General features: G+C 35.9%; 1 protein-coding gene across 12 annotated transcripts in view; it reads right to left on the bottom strand.

Moving 5' to 3' along the window:
* The window catches only part of PTPN13 (protein tyrosine phosphatase non-receptor type 13), a 206755-nt gene that overhangs the window by 72480 nt on the left and 112682 nt on the right, over nt 1-21593 (bottom strand). For 10 of the 12 annotated variants that reach the window (XM_058547446.1, XM_058547449.1, XM_058547451.1 and 7 more), the window contains 5 exons: nt 11711-11806; nt 11223-11316; nt 5467-5689; nt 2033-2107; nt 1734-1908 (listed from right to left, as the gene is read on the bottom strand). In XM_058547446.1, the coding sequence (XP_058403429.1) occupies nt 1734-1908; nt 2033-2107; nt 5467-5689; nt 11223-11316; nt 11711-11806 (663 nt within the window). The remainder of the gene's footprint in view (nt 1-1733; nt 1909-2032; nt 2108-5466; nt 5690-11222; nt 11317-11710; nt 11807-21593) is intronic. The other 2 variants (XM_058547450.1, XM_058547455.1) reach the window with 1 other exon arrangement.

The following is a 21593-nucleotide window of genomic DNA, read 5'->3' as shown; positions in this document are numbered from 1 at the left end:
ATTGGATCAAGAAGATGTGGTGTATATATATACAATGGAATACTACTCAGCCATAATAAAAAGACAAAATCATCCCATTTGCAACAACATGGATGGGCCTGGAGAGTATTATGTTAAGCGAAATAAGCCCGAGAGAGAAAGACAAACACTGTATGACTTCACTCATATGTGGAATATAAACCAACACACGGACAGAGAGAACTGTATGGTGGTTACCAGGGGCAAGGGGGTTAGGGGGTGGGGACAAGGGGTGAAGCGAGATATTTATATGGTGAGTGACAAACAATAATGTACAACCAAAATTTCACAACGTTATAAACTATTAAGACATCAATAAAAAAACAAAAAACAAGATTGTTGAGAAGTATGGCAGGTAGCTCTGAGGCACTGCATACGGATGGGCAGCAACATGGCTCAGTCTTTTAAGAATGAAGGCTCTGAAGACAGACAGACCCAGATTCAGCTCCTGGCCACATCATTAACTGTCTGCGGACAATGAATAAATTTTTTAACCTCTCTAGACATCAATTTTCTTGTCTGTAAAATCAGGATAGTGCTAATTTCTGCTTTATAGGGTTGTTGTCGGGATCAAATGACATAATAGAAATAAAACACTTGGAACGCACGTGGCACATGGTAAGCATTCAATAAATACTAGCTATTATTTCTTATTTTTGAGCTACCAGCTGAAATCTAGAAGGGACAATAGTTATCATTTTTTTAATATCATCATTTAAATACTATTGTCTTCAAATAAAAGATTATTTAGTAAAATCTGACTTATCCATAATGTTTAAGAAATTAAGTGTATTATAAATAGAAATTATGATTAATTGAATATCTTCACATAGACAGTATTACTTGATTAGTCTAAAATTGTAATTAGTAAAGTGACAGAACATCAGTGGGCACTAATTGAATATTTACTGGATGACTCTACAAAATGAATTATTAGTTTTTAAGGAACAAGAATTCAATAAACTAAGTTCAAAGAAATATTTCTTTTATGACAAAGAAGACATTATGCTGATCTTGTAGGGTTTCAGGATGATTTGATCCTTCAATTCTAAGTTCAATTTTGAGGTAAACAGGAATCTGAAGTATTGAAGAGTAATTTATAAATATAATGATTTATTAAAGCCCAACTCCAAAGGGCTTCTTATTGCCATGGCAATTCTAATTGATAAATAGGAGTGGCTTTTACTGAAGCTGTACTCTGAGACCACTGTGGTTGTGAACATCACCGAGTTCAGTGGACGTGATGCTTAGAAAATATGTGAAATAACTTTTATTTTCAGTCATCAACTGACAACATTTAAAAAAGACACTGTATGTATCTAGGATAGTAGGCTAAAGAAGTTGATGTGGCAATTCAGAAATAGGGTTCTGCTATATATTCAAATTCATATTAGCAGGATACTAATTTCTAGAGTACATATGTAGGCAATTGATATACATAATGGTCTCCAAAATATAACAATTAAAATCTATTTTTATATAGCCAAAGCCAAAGAAAAATCTTCATGGTCAGGTGCAGAAGATGCTAAAAGATACAGCTATTAAAACAATGTACCTAGTTAGGAGAAGAAAGGGAGTTACTAACTCCTACTTCTCAATGCTGACAGGTACATGTAGTCAATATTTCCCAAAACAAGGTCAGGCATGACAGGTATAGGGAGTCAGCTTGTTGCCAAGTTTCCATACTGTATCCTGAATTTAAAATGTCTTCATACCTTTGAGGGTAGCTAAAGCAAACAAATGATGTTCCACTAAGCCAATATGGGCCACAACCATATCAAATACATCTTTACATATAGTTTTGGTATCACAAGTCAGTTCCAGTCTCTGCCCGCTCAGAAGCATTATGTTTACTTTTCTTCGGTTATCCTCATTCTTCCCTTTCTTGGTCTACAATTGAAAAACATAAATGGCATCTATTAAAGTAAATACTATAAGAATTTTAACTGTTTTTTTAAAAAAATCATTACTGAAATTATTTCTAAGGGTGACATAAATTGGTTTTATTACTTACAAGGATAGACCGTGGCAAATCCAAAGATATAAATGGTTCAATCGTCATTTTCACAAACTCAGGGCCAAAGAAATTCTGCAAATCACATAAGCAAAATCAATATATTTTACCATTTATTCTAGTTTTTTCCTTGAAAGTAAAATAATGTAGTAATCATAAATATGTAAAGCCACCACATTAGAACTAGGTGATCCGAAACAAATGCAGAAACTTTCAATGAAGAAGTGTGGTGGAATTTACCAAGAACAGGAATGGAATATGCCTTACACTAAGTGTGAACAAAGTTTCTCCTCAGCTTTGTTTTCTACCAGTGACGTCAAGTGTAAAGACTTGCTTTATATTGTTTTACAAGTTTTTCATTTGTTGGCCTCCAGATAGACTCCCCCCCAGAAAAATACTGCTCTTAATTACTGAAGTGATGGAGAGTTATCAAGCTCATATAAGGATTTGGTTTAGTATTACTAATGTGTAAAGTGATTGAACAGAATCTCTTTGTTTTAGAGAGTGATATTCAATTTGTCCTATAACAAGTCATAATTAAAGGACACTACTTTGCTATTACAAAATATACATACCCATCTGTAATCATGTTCTTGGAACACTGTGACACTGTACTTTCTTGTTCTAAATAGTGACAACCAGGGATAGTATAGGTATCACAGTCTCTGTTCCCCATTGCTGCCTCTTGTAAGAAAATACTATCTCAGAAGCAAGGGGGACTCAGGAGCTGGGTAAAGTGGTGTCTGCACACCGCATTTACTGCTTCTCAATTTACTATTTCCTTTTACCTCTTGTATACCCTGAGGTTTCTGCCAAAAGGGAGTCTGGTAGAGGAGATAACTTAAAACAAGTTAGATAGATTTCAGGTGGAAGCAGGATTCAGAACAGACTGAAAGATTACGTTGAAATGGGCAAAAAGTAGAATGAAAGCACGGCCAATTAACTGAGTGTGGAACATGTGACAGATACCATTTAAGTAAAAGTTTAACATTAAGGGTTTGTTAATACTCAACGAACCAACAGGACACATTTTAAATGAGAATAGAAATAGAGTAGAAAATAGGAAATGGTCTGCCATGGGAAACATAGAATCTAATATAGATCAACTAAGGCAACAGGATATGAACAAATTAAAACATGTTTGCATCAAAAGTAATATTAGAAAAAAAATTAACTAAAAATTTATGTTTTGGGAAAGAACATTAATTCAGTTGTGAAATTGTTCCTCCTAACAGTAGTACTCTTTTTTAGCCTCAAGAACATTTTCAGCCTTCCTGCTTTTTTCAGAAAAAATACTATAGGGTCCTTTAATGACAAGTAGTTCAAATTCTCTATTCGTTGATGTAGCGTGTCTCTGAGGAAGAAATGTTTGTTTCTGAAACAGCCAGAAACTGATTGTCCAAAAGGAAACACGGGTTTTTAGTGAGATGACACATAACAGTGGCATACTATAAAGGTACAGACTACTATTTACGAATCTCTAATGAGCTAATTCTGCATTAGCTCTCTGAAACAATGATTTAGGAAAAAGATGTGTATACATGTGTGCCCTTTATGCTTTACGCGTGCCTTTAATTACTGGAAGCCCATGCTATTTTGTATGACATCCTGCCTATTGCTTAATGTTGACAAAGGTATTGTTAATAATGATAAATTGATGAAGCCCTATTGAGAGTCTTACTTTTAGCTTGAAATAAATTCAGTTATATTTTATTGAAATCTAATAACTTTAAAATTGGACAGTGTCTTACAAATTACAACCAATTCCACATTTTAAAAATTAGCACAATGAGGCACAAAGAGGTTTAAAAATTTACATGAAGTCATATAACAGCATTATTAGCAGTAGAATCTAAATCGAATTTTTGCTCCAATGTAATTTTCACCACCGAATACTGTTTCTTCTCCTTAGAAAACTATGAGGAAAATTTGAATTCTATCAACTTCAGGGCATACAAATATACCTTTAAGATAATTCTTTGAAACAAGCAACAAAAAACCAAAACAGAATAGGGCAATATACTTTCTTAGTGCAGAACTAATAGGAAAAAATTCATTCTAGATTTTATCACTTTTACTAATATTTATTTTTTTTTTTTTTTTTTTTTTTTTTTTTTTTTTTTGTGAGGAGATCAGCCTTGTGCTAACATCCGCCAATCCTCCTCTTTTTTTGCTGAGGAAGACGGCCCTGGGCTAACATCTGTGCCCATCTTCCTCCACTTTATATGGGACGCCGCCACAGCATGGCTTGCCAAGCAGTGCGTCGGTGCGCGCCCGGGATCCGAACCAGCGAACCCCGGGCCGCCGCAGCGGAGCGCGCGCACTTAACCGCCTGCGCCACCGGGCCGGCCCCTACTAATATTTATTTTGACTTTGAAGAATTATTTATAAAGGAACCAATACAAATGAGACGTTGCCTCATCTCATGATAAAAAAGAATGATAATATCCAGAGTAGGCAAGAATATGGTGAAATAGGCAGACTCATAGGAAGCATAATTGGTACAAACTTTTCTGAAGGGCAATTTGACAATATGTATCAAATGTCTTAAAAGGTGCTTGCCTTTGAGTTGGCTATTCTATTTGGAGGAAGTTATCTGCAAAGATTTAGTTGTCGGGATGTTCATCAGAGCACCATTTGCAATAGCAACAAACAACAACAAATTAGAAACATTGTAAATGTCCAACAATTGGAAACTGATTACAGAAATTACCGTATGTGGTAAATTCACATAACAGAATACTTTATAGCCCCTAACAATATGAAATAAGTTGTAAAATATTCAAGATATTTTACATGAGAAAAGAAGACTACGTTCATTTGAGCCTGTTTATAAAAATATATGACATATGTTGAAAGAAAAATAAACCAACTAAACACATAAAAAAAATTCCCCACAGATATAAGATGTAGATTTGTTCCTTCTTGCCTTTGGATACTGTAACGTGAGGATATGATGCTTGGAGCTAATGGCCACCATCTTTTGACTATAAAGTCAAAATTCTGAGAATGGCAGAGCAGAAAGATGGAATGTACTTGATAACATTCTTGAGCTTCTGAATCAACATTGAACTCTCTCTGATCTTCTTGGTTTGTGGGATAATAAATTTCTTAATATTAAAAAATAATCCCCTACAATACTGAATAAAGCCAGTTGACTTTAAGGATCATGAATATACTTTTAAAATATATAGTTAGAATACTCTAAATCCATCTAATGTTATTTTAAAAATGAAATCGTGAGATGATTTCAAACAGCTAAATACTTATTTTAATATCAACCAGCAAGATATTTAACACCAATGGAAATTAATATGGGATTCCAACTTCATCTACAGGCAATTTAGGATACCTATAGAGTTTTAAAAAGTACTTTGCATAATATTTCCCTGTGAGACAAAATTTAGATGCGGTAACCTGAGAAATCAACTTACCCTCAGTTTTCTTTGGGTCATGGCTGTTTCTAGAGCCATTTCTCTTAAGGGATCCCTGGCGATGTCAAGCATGGAAGCTTTGATTGTGTCTCCTGGATACAGGCTCAACCGAGACTGTCTAAGGGCCATTCTGGCTTGTAGCTGCATCATTTCTTCTTCTTGCCGTTTTAGCATGATCTCTTGATTAATTAAGTTGCCTTCAAGGGGTGTTTCATATTGTCTACTATATAAGAAAGAGGAGAAAAGTAAGGATTGGGACGATAATTATTTTAAGTCTAATCAAGAAAACATCATGTTAAGTAAGGTATTAAGAATTTAAGCAATTTCAATTTTTTCATCTCAGAAGACTCTTGCAGTAACATTTCAGTCCTACTTTTAAGATAATGATATAGCATGCTGTTCCACTTCAGTGGTTAGATCTATATCCTCCACCCCTTCTCTGAACATTCCAGCATCCTCTGAAAACTGCTTCCCCCGCAGTTCTCTCAGATAGGGGCTGTTTTATTCTTATGGTCCTGTACCACTGAGCCTGGAGATGGGACAGAGATTCCCCTTAATTCATATTTCAGCTTCCAGACCACTGCTGACCCCTCAACCAATAGCCCCTAGCTCCCCTGAAGTACATGCTATGAAATCACACTATCCACTGCTCTGCTTTGCTCCAGACATTTAATGTCCTATTGGTCAACTCCCCCTTATTCATTAAGATTTAAATGCCTCATTCAGTCTTTTTCTCCACAACTCCTGTCATCGTTCATGCTGGTGTTACATAGACTGAGTCCTCCTCTAATACTCTGGCCTCCTCCTCCTCAGCCAGCAGTTTACTCCCACGGTCATGCTGGCCATTAACAATAACCACACCACCTCTAAAATTTCCTATTTCTATCCTCAAGTACCCTCTCTATAGTTCCTTATTTTTTCTAACTCACTTCCTCTAAGAATCTTCTTCAAATAATTCATTGACTCTTATCAGAATTTTAATCCATTGACTCCACCACTTTCTCTCTGGCTATGATCTCTGTCTTGCCCTTATATTAATTAAATCCTCAAGTCCATTATTAAAATTACTCTTTTGCATACAACCTCAACTCGCATGAAACTGCAGAACCATGCTGACTGATCTCACCAGGCTCTCAGCGCTGCCTGGTGACTCATTTTCTTAGAGAACTATTTTCCATCTTCCTTCTCCTTTCTTTTAAAAGCTCCCAAAGCTCTCTCCCTCTTCTTCTCTCAACTGATGACTTTTCCAGAGTTTTCTTGGTGAAATAAGGTGCAATCAGGAAATAACTTCCTCATCTGTCTACCACCAAACTTTCCAAATCTATGTCCGCATGTTCTGCCTTCTCTTCTGTTACAATGGATCTCTGCAGACTTATATAGGCCCCAAACCTCTACTGTGCGTGGGAGTCAATCCCTCTTCCCTACTCAAAGACTTTGCTCCTGTAAGTATCTTCTCACACGTATCAATAACCTCATACACTAGGTTATTCTCATTAGCATACAAACATGCTGTACTATTTCCTACTTAGAAGAAAAAAATCCTCCTTTCGTTCCACATCTCCTTTTAGACTCTATCCCCTTTTTCTGCTGTCTTTTAGAGTAAATCTCTTCAAAATTGTCATTTAAATTTTATCTCCACTTTATCTCCCACTCTCTCTTGGACTCAGACCAATACTCTTACTTCCTATTATTCCACCAAGACTGGTCACAAAAATGATTGACGTCTATGTTATCAAAGCCAAAGGATAATTCTAAATTTTCATTTTACTTGAGCTCTAAGCATCATACGATATAGTTGCTCAATCCTTCCTCTTCCTGAAACATTTGACTCCTGGAAACCATGCTCTTTTTATTTTCCTAGCTCCTCTTTCTTAGTCTCTTTTGCTGGATCCTCCTTCATTTCTAATCTCTTAATGTTAGACTATGACAGTGCTCATCAGACCTCCAGATTTTTCTAGTCTCCATACCTACATGATCTCATTTAGTTACATGGACTTAGTTACCTTATAGAGTCCTATAACTCTAGTCTCTCTCCCCTGAATTCTAATTCTATTCACCTGCCTAGGTGGGTGCTCTCCTTGGATGTTAATATGCATCTTTAACCTAAAACATCTAAAACCAAATTCGTGATACTTTTTCTCCACATCCAACCTTCTCTCAATCATTCACCAGTTGCTTAGGACACAACCTGGAGTCATTCTTGATTCCTCTTTCTTGCAAATCCCATATCCAATCGAGCAGCAAATCCTGAAGGTACGATCTTGAAGATATCTATATCCAACTCTTCTCTATCACTAACAACCTAGTAGTCTGTGCTGTATCCATCTCAAATGGAGTACTGTAATTGCCTCCTAACTGGTCTTTTATTCCTGCAATCTGTTCTGCACAGAACAGATCAGAGTAATCCCATTAAAATGTAAATTACATCATGGCTCTCTATGCTTTCAACCATCCAATGGCTTCCCACTATACTTAGAACATCCAAAGTGCTCACAGTAGCTTCTGACGTCTGACGTGATTTTGGTCCTTGTTACCATCCACTCTGCCCTTTGTCCATTCTGCTGCAGCCACACTGCCCTTCTTGCCATTCTTCTAATGTGCAACACATCTCCCACACCTCAGGGCCTCTGCTCTTGTTCCTTTTGTCTGGAATGCTCTTCTTCCTGATATGTGCATGGTCTGCTCCCTCATTCAAATCGTCTTCTGTTCAAAGTCACCCCTTGGGAGAGGCCTCCTCTGATCATCCTACCCATGTAAAATAGAACTTGAGCATCGCACCCCTGTACTCTATCCTTTTAGCCTGCTTTATTTTTCTTCAAAGCACCATCATATGTGATGGTGCATTATTTACTTGTTTTTTAATTGTTTATTGGCCATCTCTTCACCCTAGAAAGGGACTTTTTTGTCTTGTGCATGATTCTATCTCCAGTACGTAGTACATGGGTATCTCATGTACCCAGTACATGGTAAGTGCTCAATAATCATTTGTTGAGCAAATGATTGAATATAATTTTATGGCTCACTCGCACTTAATAGGGGTCAAGGACAATAACAAGAATTTGAATCTATACATTTTAACTCACACGTGTTATTTTCATCAAATATATTAACTTTCTTATGCAAATTATTTTATACCAGAGCTAAAAACAGGTAACAAAAATGACCGATTTATCATTTTAGCTCTCCCAATACAATATCTGGTAGAAGTTCCTATAAAGACTGAAAACATTGAGGGGAAAAAAAAACAAAGATAAAACAAATAAATGGAACAGAAAAATTAATAAAATCTGGACCATTTAGGAATGAATATATAGGTTGTTTTGAGTCAGAAAAAAAGGTTATCCTGTCAAGCAGACAGGAGCAGAAGCAGTGGGAATGGTACTATGTATAAATTGTACTTCAAAAGTTAACACAGGAAAGAGCCTGTAGAGATGCTCTTTGGAAAATAGCTTTGAATATCCTTTTTGGTCACTGAAAGACACTTTTGATAGCTCAGAATCCAAAAATTACTCATTCTGCTGCATCTGACTCATAATTTCCTGTTAATCTTCCCCACCCCCTATGTTACAAATCAATAGCACTGACTGGATCTGTTTTTCCATTTCATCCTAGCTAAAAGGAATGGAAATTTTTATAAAGAAGTATGTAACATGTCTAAACACAGCACTATTTATAGATCCCACAAATATGTGATCTAAAGAACAAAACAGAACTTTCTGATTGCGTACCAGCAAGTTAAGGATATTATCAGAAACCTTTGTACACATTCAGAAAATTCTGTACTTGAATAAGGAATTTAAAGAGTATTTTAGTTAATGTGTTTTTCTGTGGGGAGTAAAAGGAAATAGGACTAGTCTAAAAGAAGTAGAGTTTAGCATCTTACATTAAATATAACATATGCACAGACCTAACAATCTATTTCTCCTTGAAATATTTTTCTTTCACCTATACCTTTATCTACCACAGATGCTATGAACAACACATAGGAATTTTTCCCTCTTAAAGTATGAAAGATAGTTTATCACTAAAACATGATTTGATGAGTTAGGGTGGCCTTAATCTTTCCTAAAATAAAACCCAGAAGATTGGGTTGAGAAAAGATTCACTCATAATCTTGACACTTTTGAAGTACCTTATCAAGAAAATGGAAATAAGACTCACAAAACAACTTAATTTTGTTTGGAGGAATACGTTTTTAAATAACTAACCAACTGACTATAATCAATCAATTTTTAACACATAATCCCAGTAATTCTTCCCGTTGTCACCTCTACTCTTGGTCTTGGTCCAAACTAAAAGGGCATCATATTAACTATTTATAAGTTTTCTCCAAATTAAAAAATACATAAAGAGTGACTACTTCAATTAAACATGGAGCTTAGTGCTATTCAATATTTATTTCTTATTGCTGTTCATCCCCAAACACTTTTGTTTAAGAAAACTGTGTAATATCAAGCATGGATCTGTCTTTGTCACTCACCTCTTTGCTCAAAATTACCAAAATGGGGTCATCACAATCACTATTACTACAATGGGGTCATAGTAATGTAAAATGCTATTATGCAAATATAACATCGGTTTAGGTAAATGTGTACTTATTAGAGCTTTCCTCAAAAAAAAAGTATCATGGACTATTTTAAAAGGCACAAGAGAGAAGAAAAAAAGACATAAATTTAATAAAAACTGGAACATTAAGGAAAATTTGTACTCCAATGTATTTAATTACTTGGAGTTTAAACCCTGGATAAATTGTCTGCTTTACTCACATGGCTAGGGTTACCTGGTCTGTTAATAGTTTACAGGTATAAAACATTGTCTGCCAGAATTAATTAGCTAAGGGGCAAATTTTTGCTAATTTCCAAATGATTCTTTTGTATATGGTGGCACTTGAATTAATCAGACTGAGATATCGAATTTAAAAGGATTCCCATAGTTTGGGAATAAATTCTGAAACAACCTCTGGTTCTCTAATTTCACATTACAAACTTCAAATTAATGCTTAACATTAATTAACAACATGCTTTTGTTCATGTAAGGGACGTGTGCATACATGAAAAGGATACATATCAACATATTCACGATTGACTTGACACTTTTCAGTTTAAACAAAGTAAATCGATACACAGCTATAATACCACCACCCTGAACCGAGTACAAGAATAATACCTAACACCTTATAAGACAGCTGAATATTTCAGTATGAAACAGAACTCCAGATAGCCCAAATTAGGCTTTTAAAAAAAGACAGGATAACCTCTTTTAAGCCAGGAAAGATGTAGGAATAATTAACTTTTTACAGAATAGGTTACTCAGTAGTAACCTATTCATTATTCATTCAACAAATAATACTCACTGAAAGCCTGCTTGTTGAGCCTGTTCCACCTTTCAAAAGAGGTGCTACTCTCTTAGAAATCAAGGTTTACTATTGTTTCACAGATGTTTAAAGCCATGCCTTCAGAACTTCCTAACTGCTAATAAATTATTTTATATTCATGTTAACAATTTAAAAACATCAAGCACAAACCAAAAATAATCGGGGCCAATTCTAATTTTAAAAGATTCCAATAATTCAAACTCAAACTACAACGTCTTTCACATAATTGAATGAATTTGCTTAAAAGAGGAGGGAAAGGAAAAGGAAAATGGAGAGAATAGGGGAAAGAGGAAAATTTTTTAAAATTCTCCTTGATTCTAATAAAGAAAAAAAAACACCCATCACTGGAAATGTGTTATTACTATTTTTTCGTATCACACACCTTGGTCTCTGTGACTGGCTGTGACTTGGAGTTTCATCTACCCCTGGAAGACCACTGTTGGATTCAAATCTCTTTGAAGCTTCACTTTTTCTCACTAATTGTGAAGAAAAAAGAATAGTACAGGTGATAAAAATTTTAAGTAATCTTATTTAAAACTCATGCATTTAGCAGACATATGAGATAATTCTTACAAATCATAGCCATATAGCCAAATTAATGACATAATGTTATTAAACTCTTTAGAGGTAAGTCATGTTATCTTTAAAGACAATGAATTATTTCCTCTATTATAAAACTGACTACATTGTTGTTTGATGAAAACTGCTATCAAGCTCCTAAAATACTGTTAAAATGAGTAACTGGCAGCTTTTTATAATTTTTAAATTTTTAATAGAATTATTCTTTGACACCTTATATCTCAACACTACTGAAAAAGAAGAAAAATCACGGTTTCTTAAAAATATTTTGCTTGTTCAGACGCTTCTTACCTTGTCTGAAATCTGATTCAGAGGAAATAACAGATGGACTTTCACTGGAGGTACTAAAGATATCACTGTGGTAAGTTTTGTATCTTCGAATTGGTTCTAAAAGGATTAAAACAAAAATATTATAAGGCAAACAGCTGTTCCACACAAATCAAATAAAATATTATTTTACTCCTGTGAGACTGGAACATTTTATATATTGCTTTAATTTTACCAATTGCTGGATGGTATTCAAACAATGTGATTCCAGTTTTGAGGCCGTTTGGCCTACTGGTTAAGAGCCTGGACTCTGATGCCAGACTGCCTGGGTTTGAATGTCAGCTCCACCACTTGCTAGGTGCGTGACCTCAGGAAGGTAATTTAACCTTCCTGTGACTAATCTTCTTCAGCTGAAAAGGGGGTATAATAATAGCACACCCCTCAAAGCGTTGTTGTGAGCATTAAATGAATTCATATACACAAAGCTCTTAAAGCAGAGTGGATGCTATAGAAACATCATGATTAACCAGCAGTCTTTGAATTCTTACTATGTGTTACGTGTTATAAGGGATAGAAAATCCAAAGACACAATCCCAAGCTCAATTTAAAATGTAGAAGTACAAAATACTTAATTCAAGACAGGATGTTTAGTTCCACCAGAATGAGATAAACAAGCATGGGAGGCAGCGGCGGGGGGCGGGGGGTGGGTGTGGAAGCGTGGGGGCGACTATGTAGGGTTGTGCAGTGTGTGCCCTCTATGAGGGGGGCAGGGCCCCACTAAACTCTAAATTCTACCTTCTAAATGTTTCCGACTCATCCCCTCTTCATACTCACGATCATGATCGTAGATCACTATTAATCTCATGCCTGGAATACTTCATGTGTCCTAGATCCCACTTTCTGCAATCTTGCTCATCTCATACTATAATTCACATTACAGACAGTGAACTTTCCAGGAACAAAAATCTGAGCATATGGCTATATTTCTTAAAGTTCTTCAAACTAGAATCTTCAAGATACAGTTTAAAAACTCCTTAGCTTGGTATTCAAAGCCTTGCACAACCTGGTCCCTGACTTTATTTATAGCAGTGGCTCTTCATTTTGTGAAGTCACAGATCACTTGTTGGAATCAGATGAAAAGTATAGACCTCTCTCCTTCCACTCTCCAAACACATATATACACAAATATTTAAATAGAACTTTAAACACTCGATCCAGGCAAAACCCTCATTGCCATCCACTTCCCCAGACAAATTCTGCACTCATGTTACTGAATTCGCAGATAACCAAAAGCACATAAACTTTTAGGTTCCTTCCTGAAAGATACGCTCTCTGTTAGGAATGCTGTTTCCCTCCCACCCCCTTTTTTTTTTTACCAGAATACTTTCTCTTTTTTCTTTAAGAGAAGCCTCACTTTCTACACAAAAGCTTTCATGACCACCTAAAGGCCGTTAGACATTGCTTCTCTTACTTTAATATTGCCATGTGCAAAACTAATTGCAACTCTTCCACTGCCTAACAGTTCCTCTCTACTTGTTTCCTCTACCTAAATTATAAACTCTCTGACAAAAAGGATTGTGCCTTTTCTAGATGTATCTCTAGTATCTAGCAAGTGTCTGGTGCATAGCAAGCACAAAAGAAATATTTTCTGAGTGAATATGAATGAATGGATGAATGAATAGGTGAATATAAGTATTACACAAAAGTCACAGGTGACCTTTAAGAGGACCATTTCCATTGCACAGACCGGTCAGAGGCCAAATCAGAAAGGGTTAAAGAAGGACTAGATGGTAAGAAATTGAGAAAACAAGTACACACTATTCTTTCAGGTTTGAGGGTTTGAGAAAAGAAAAAGATTTAAAAAAAAAAAAAATAGACTGAATGAGTTACCAGGGTCTTTTTGGCAAAGTGGAATGTCTCAGCATGATTTTAGGCAGTGGATAATAAGCCCGTATACTGGAGGGGATTGAAGTTGCAAATGATGGTAGGGAAAATTGATGAAAAAATGTGAAGCAAACACGAGGAGATGGAAAAAAAAACAACAACACATATGGGATGGTTAGTTTGGCAAGAAGGAAGAACCTTTTCTTCTTAAAGAAATGACGGACAAGGGAACGAGTCAAAATACAGAGGGAATCCAAGATACTCTTTTCAGAAAGTTGCCTTGCTCCTAGCAATTTAAAAAAGTGAATCACTTCCGGGGAGCCAGTTTGGCTGAGATTTTGGGAAGAGTAAAGAAATTCTGCTGTAACAGTGTAAAAAGTCAGCAAAAACCACATGAAAGCTCTTACGTGGCCATGAGCTTTAGATTAGGCTAGAATGCAGAAATTATATTGGAACAAATCAGAATGGCTTTGTGGCTTTTTCTTGGCATTAGAGAAAGCAGACCACGGGAAATACGTAGAACTGAAGAGTGACATGGGATATACTGGCAGCAGATAATAAGTTATGTGAGGGATTCTTTCTCACTAGTTTGCAAACTTGAGGACAGAGACTTCATAAAATGAATTATTCCTTGTGTTAGAAGGTGTTCAATAGAGATTGTTAAAAGAAAAAGAATGAATGCATGAATAAAATAGCTAAATAGCACCATAGGAACCAGGCTTGTAGAACCAGGATAGAGAGGACGGGCTGGAAGAATCAGTAAGTCATGCTGAGACAAAGGATCGGAGTCTTGCCTAGACAAAACTATAAATAAATGAGAGGAGTAGAAGGATAAATGAGTGGCCAAGGACTTGATGGGGAGGAAGTTGTGCATTGTTCCTATGACAATGTTCACCTGGAGAAGGAGGCAGAATAGAAGGAAACTCCTACTTTGTCCAGCTTTGTATACAGTGAACATGAGTATCAAACAATACGATAATTAATGGAAAGAGTTTTGGAATTGAAAATTCAAGTATTTACCAGTACTTTTTACAAATGATTCCATTCTATCACAGGGCAGTCTCATGGTAAAATAAATAAGTTTTTAAAAATTCCTCTGGTTTAAGATGAATGTGATTTGAAAAGACTGTAGAGACTTCAAACAATAGTTTTATCTAATATTATTTAAATTTAATGAACATAGTTAAATGGTTATTTAAGAAGGACTGTTATTTTCAAGAGGCACTAGAAACTTCTTCATTGTTACAGAACACACATGCAAAATTTTTGTGGGCTTTTTCCAAGGAAACTTGACCAAATTACAAACCCAGCATCGCAACGTACAAGACAATGAAACCATCAAGGCCAAGGAGGGGACCCGAATGTACAGAGGCACTGTGGTTTTACCTTATGAAGAAAAGTAGGAAGTCACAATAAGTCTATTCAGTAGACAGAGTAGAGAACTTCGGTCACTCGGATACTACGCCATGCAATAACAATTTTACACCCCATATTAAATGAATTTACTACTTCCTAACTATTTCTGCAAAGTAGCTGTAAGATAGTATAATAAATTTGAATTTGAATTTCCATTCTTGGATGGTGCTTTATAATTGTTCTTATATTATTTCATGTGTCCACATTCCCTCTTTCTTGCTAGCCTGTGTTTTGTTTCTTTTTTCTTCAGTTTACTCTGACAACACTAGTAAATTTTTTTCAATTCTTAAGTTCCTTCTGCAAGACAAATTAATGTAATTTTTGACAAACCTCTCTGAAAAATATAACAATAAATCATCTTCCCTTGATGAACTATTGTTCTGTAAATGTTCTCAGTACCACACCTGGAGGAGGGAGGGCACTGCCTATGACACTTTACTGCTTTATGGTAACAGGGCACTAGCACTCCAGAGACATGAAGTGGGTGACTAGCTTGGCAGGACTATTAGAGGGTAGGAAGATTTTTTTTTTCCTTCTAAGACTGGGGTAGGAGTGGTTATTAATTAAATTAAAGTGGTAGGAATCTTTTTTGTGAGCTTCTTGTAGTCTGGAATGTATCTTTTAAAATGTTGTTAGCCATGTTCCTTTCATGTAATGACATGGCAGATATAACCAGATTAAAGTTCTTAGGCAATATTTACTACTCAGTCATGCTTATTAGAAGGTTATAATCAGATTAAAGTTCTCAGCCAAAATTTACTACTCAGCGATGCTTACAAGAAAGGTTAGCCCCTGTTAAGTATGAGCTTTCCATTTCTGAATTAAATCATAAATTTAACTGTTTTAGGTTATAAAATTACATGTCCTTTACCAAGAGATTCTTGCATTTGTGTATACGGAGAGGCACATTTTCCGTGCTTACAGATCATTTGGGCTTCATTCATTCTTGGCTTTCTGAGATGACCTACACAAAGGCATCCGGTAGACACTAAGTAGGCAGAGAGCAGCTTTCTTCCTCTGTTCTAGTCTGCAGAAGAAGGGTAATCCCTAATCTTCCATGAGGCGTCCTAACACTATTAATGACTTGTCTTTTCGGAGGATCCAGACACCACAAATATGCTTTCTATCTATATTTGAATACATAATCCTAGCACTTTAGATTTGTTCCAGATTCCAGGGATGTGCTATTAACTGGGTTATTAAAAAAAAAAAAACTTTTTATTATCAAAACTTCTAAACACACAAAAACAAAAGAGTACAATAAGTCCTCATGTACCCATCTCCCAGTATCAACGAAACCTAGCAATCGTTATTTTACATAGAAAAGTGTCAGACTACTTTTTTTAAAACAAAGAGACGCTCCGTGGGCCGGCCCCGTGGCTTAGCGGTTGGGTGCGTGCGCTCCACTGCTGGCGGCCTGGGATTTGGATCCCGGGTGTGCATCAACGCACCGCTTCTCCGGCCATGCTGAGGCCGCGTCCCACATACAGCAACTAGAAGGATGTGCAGCTATGACATACAACTATATACTGGGGCTTTGGGGGGAAAAAATAAATAAAATAAAATAAAAAAAAAACAAAGAGATGCTCCTAAGTATTTATAGAATATTGCAAAGTTTTCTGAATGCCAAAATTCTGAATCATGTGCAATGGACCTCTTAAGAATATTCAAATACACATTTTATAAAATGCACATGGCCATTTTCATTGCAATGTTAAAACTGTAATAGCAAAATTTTAAGCTTTCACCATTACAATTGAATTTATTTGCCTTTTGTAAAATAAAATAAGACTCAATATCTAATTTGTTGCTTTGCAGATTTATTTTCTCAGCTGGTAGACATTTAAATGAAGCCTACACTGTACAAATCAGTGTACTAGGGTCCATTTAGGGTCATGATTATTTCTCATTTCACTAGACAATTTCCTTCTCTTTGACTTACTGTGAGTACTTAGTTTTCAGATGTGGAAAATGAAGTTGTAAGAAAGAATCTTGGAGGGGGCCGGCCCCGTGGCTTAGCGGTTAAGTGCTCTCGCTCCACTACTGGCGGCCCGGGTTCGGATCCTGGGCAAGCACCGATGCACCGCTTCTCCGGCCATGTTGCAGCTGCGTCCCACATACAGCAACTAGAAGGATGTGCAACTATGACATGCAACCATTTACTGGGGCTTTGGGGAGAAAAAGGGAAAAAAAGGAGGAGGATTGGCAATAGATGTTAGCTCAGGGCTGGTCTTCCTCACAAGAAACAAAACAAAACAAAACAAAAGACAGAATCTTGTGTTAGAGATAATAATGAGTGCAAAAGAACAAATGGGGGAGTAAAATCAGCCTGGACACATGTCACCAAAAAGAAGCACCAAATTGGGTGTGTGAATATATGTACAAAACACATAAAACACATAGAAATATCTTCTCTCCAAAAAACATTTTGGAGTAGTGGTGAGAGAATGAGAAAAATAGGGACTACAAAAGAAGGGCTCAAAGAATTAACATTTGGATAGAAATCTAGTTAAAGAGATTCTGTAATCATACATATTCTGACAGTTGAAGATATCTTTTAATTTCCAGTACTATTTTACCATAATTAAGACTATACTATTTTTTGTCAGAGTACAAGGTACAAAAATCTGACAAATATTTTATTATCGTTTAACTTTAATCTAATCCTCTAAACAAAATTCACTCCAACTCTAATATCATATTGACTCCACTTAAGAAGTAACAATAAAAAGCAGCTTTTCAATAGGCTAAAGTGTTTTGTCGTAAGTTCCAGACAAGTAAGAGTCACAATTTTCACCACCACTTAACACTTCAAACACATAAAGTTGTGGCATCTGATCACAAACACTGCACCTGTAATGTTTAGGAGATTATGAAGACTTGCATGATATTCTAAGTTTACATAAAGCTACTTAAGATGAAATGTTCAAATCTACAATCCTCACATTCGAAAGAATCTAAGCCAGCACAAACTGTAATCTAAAAACACCGTTTACAAGTGACACATATTCAAGCTCAGACAAGTAACAAGCAGAAAATGAGACTCAGTCAATTGCAACATCAGGAATTAAATAACCACTTTACCTTGGCATTTCTTTACCTTTAATGCATGACTCAAATTACAGATACAAGTTTCAAAGAGAAATGCACTAAAATGACTGGTTTTGTAGCTCAGAACTATAAAAAAATTTTAAAACCCTGCATTTTTAAGGTGATGGGCCCTAACAAATAAAATATTTCACTTTTCCAATAAAGCAGAGAAACACAAGTAGTAACATTATGTATTCAAGTATGAAGTATTTTTCTCTATGCTTTCTTTTCAGGGGATTAATATCTAGAGATTAGAGATTATACCTCTTACATGATCACTAGAGTCCACCGGTATTCTATATCACACCACACTGCCTGATATACAAACAGAATATATTCTAAAATCCCTTGAGAGCTAGACATGCTCAATAAAATTTTTAACCGGGAGGAACAGAACGCATGCAAGTGTGAATATATACAAATGAGGAAAGATATAAGGAGAAATGCTCTGTGAACTGTAAATTTCCGTATATGTGTAAAATTAGCACAGAATAGGAATGGCAAAAAGAATGAATAGTCTCCAAGTTCCTCTAGGGGGGTCTTATGTAATGCAGTAGCCATAAATCTGCACCGTGACTTGCATCTGGGCTGGCTGTACCTCTTCTTCTAGCATCCTCAAGGCTCCTCCGTTGTTAGGACTTCACTGCCCCCTCTTAAGCTTTCAAACAGCACAGATTTCTAAAGAAAACTGATTGCATTTGCTGTTGGTAAGTCAGGCTATGACTGACAAGTATGTGCTTTTCTCTTAGAGTTGCACAAAACAGAGGAGAAGTAAGTGGGATTTCTCCTCACTATATGTATAATTCATCGGAGAATATTCTTGTTTCCAATATCTGAAATAGCACCACTAAATACATTAAAATTCTTTAATAGCCACATTGCAATACTCAGTTTGGAGTAACAAACACTTATTGAGTATCTATTATATGTCAGGTGCAGTGATAGATGCTACTTTGATAGCATCTATCAGTGATAGCAGTGATAGATGCAGCTTTGAATTAGACCAAGCAAAATTTCTGATTGTACAGGAGGAGAAGCAAGCTCCTCAAAACAAATAATTTCAATAAACATAGGCCATCATCCTAAAGTGGGAAGGTGAGAGAAAGCTTCCTGAGCTAGGCAATGCCTGCAAGCTTTGACAGTCTTAAGGCAGGAAGCTGTAAGAATAAAGGCATGGAAATATAAAATGGTCTGCATGGAGGGAGGGGAGGGAGGAAGAGAAGAAGTGGGGGTGGTAAGGGGGAGAGGGGAGGAGAGAGGGAAGGAGGGGGAGAGGGACAGAGGTTGAGAGAGAGAGAGAGAGAATGTGTACATGGAGTTGGTGTGAGGTGTGAAATGGGAAATGCTAAAGGATGAGACTAGAGATACAGTCATGAAGAGCCTTTTTTACCATGATCTAAGGAGCCAGAATTTTATCCTGCTTAGATGATGGAAAGTTATCAAATGGCTGAAGGCAGAGAAGAAATGTATTCAGATTTGCAGGGAAATGGAGGACAAATTGTAGCTGAGAGATCAATTTAGAAAGCTATTCCACAGTCCATGAGCAACAGAGAAATTGAGAGAAAAATCAGTATTATGCTATTATGAATACAGATACTGGAAAGTTTGTATTGGTTTCACCTTTAACTTTCCTTAGTGTTTAAAAACGCAATTTCATTTTTTCCACTTGGATAAATCAAAAGAAGGGAAGTAAATATTCATTCTCAGCTGTATTTAAACTAAAGAACAACTTACTGTACACCCCTTTTCAAATGCTTCTCCAGCCAATCTTTCCCCAATTGAACACTGATATTTTATATGGACTAACCTTACATGAGAAAGGTATGAAGCTACACTATTCTAATTTGGTGGCCACTAGCCACATGTAGCTACGTGAACTTAAATACAACATTCACCTCCTCAGTTGCACTAGCCACAACAAGTGCTCAACAGTCACATGTGACTTGTAACTACTGAGTTGGACTTTGCAGATAACAGAACATTTCCTCCGCTGAAGAAGTTCTATTGGACGATGCTGATCCAAAATACAAATCTCTTTAAAATTCAGCCCTGGAAACACAGTAGGCACTTGATTCTTTTTGGCTAAGATATTGAATCCATCTATAATAGCGTACTCTTCAGAGATATAAAATATATTTGCATCTTAGTATAATGATTGAGTTACTAATATCTGAAATGCATATGATATTTGACCAATATCACATAAAATTCCTTCTTATTTGTATTTACTTCCTTGGAACCGACATGAATGAAATAGAAACTGAATATTAATATTATTTATTTCAGTTCATGGAGTAATCCTAATAATAACTCAATTATATATATATACACACATACTTTTTTTCTATTCAAAGGGAAATAAGGTGATAAATAAAAACTGAACAGTTCATCCTTACCAGTTTTGGATTTTAGAAAAGAGAGACAAGCTTTGAAAAAAAATTTCTCTCTCCATAAAATATCTCTAGAAGTATCCTACACGATGAACTGTAACATTTACGAATCTATCTTCTTGCTTTCCTGAAATATAACTACAAAAATGTATGAACTTTCAAATTGAATTTTCTCATGGAAATGAAACATTAAGGTGCCTCAATAACGAGAACAGGCTCACATACTTGACTGTTTACATATTCTAGTTGCACAACACAGAGTTTCAGCTGTATTCACAGGGCTGTCACAGAACAGCAAGACCAGGCTAGACCAGAGGTCACAGCATTGAAAGAGAGGAAACAATATCTAATTTTGATGTTGAGTAGATTGACTTAAAACTCCTTAAATAAATAATATTTAACCATAGTGATTTTTATAGGATGTAATTATATCTGTTCTTCATACTTTCCCTCCTAGTATTAGAATGCAGAGGAGTTTTAACTGCTAGAAACAAAATGCTACTCATAGTCCCACCCAGGGTGTGGAGTGCTGTTCACACTATACTCACAGTACTGGTTCCAAGTCAATTTCTCATAATCAGGAATGTGCTGCCAACCCACAGAGCAATGGATAGGGAGTGTGTGGTAACTATATCACAAGAGAGATGGTGACAGATACTCCTATTAGAAAACAGACAATTTCTCAGATCTTGAGAAAATTCTTGAGAGAGGTGGAAAAGAAAATACTGGGAACAAGGAAGAAAGAAAAAGAGTAGACTAAGACAGTCCTATGCTGAGGTGAATAAAAGCGAAATGAAAAGAATAAAGTAAAAAAAGAGAGTGACATCAAATTTCAAAAATTAGTTTCTACGAGAGAAACCTGTTATGTTTCTTCCCACCCTTTCCCGATTGCTTTATGTATGTAGAGAACTATCTGAAAGGTTGTTAACTTAATAATCATAATAATAATCTTATAATTTTAAAACTTAACTACAGTTTCTTTCTCAGGATCTTTTTTGTTCCTTTCTTATTTTGTTCCCAAAGAAATCAGAGCACTCAATGCCAACCTCTGCTTTTTTTTTTTTTTTGTGAGGAAGATCAGCCCTGAGCTAACATCCACGCTAATCCTCCTCTTTTTGCTGAGGAAG

This window comes from Diceros bicornis, chromosome 8 (genome assembly GCF_020826845.1).
Source record: "Diceros bicornis minor isolate mBicDic1 chromosome 8, mDicBic1.mat.cur, whole genome shotgun sequence".
NCBI lineage: Eukaryota > Metazoa > Chordata > Mammalia > Perissodactyla > Rhinocerotidae > Diceros > Diceros bicornis.
This window is presented reverse-complemented; position numbering and strand designations above follow the sequence as displayed.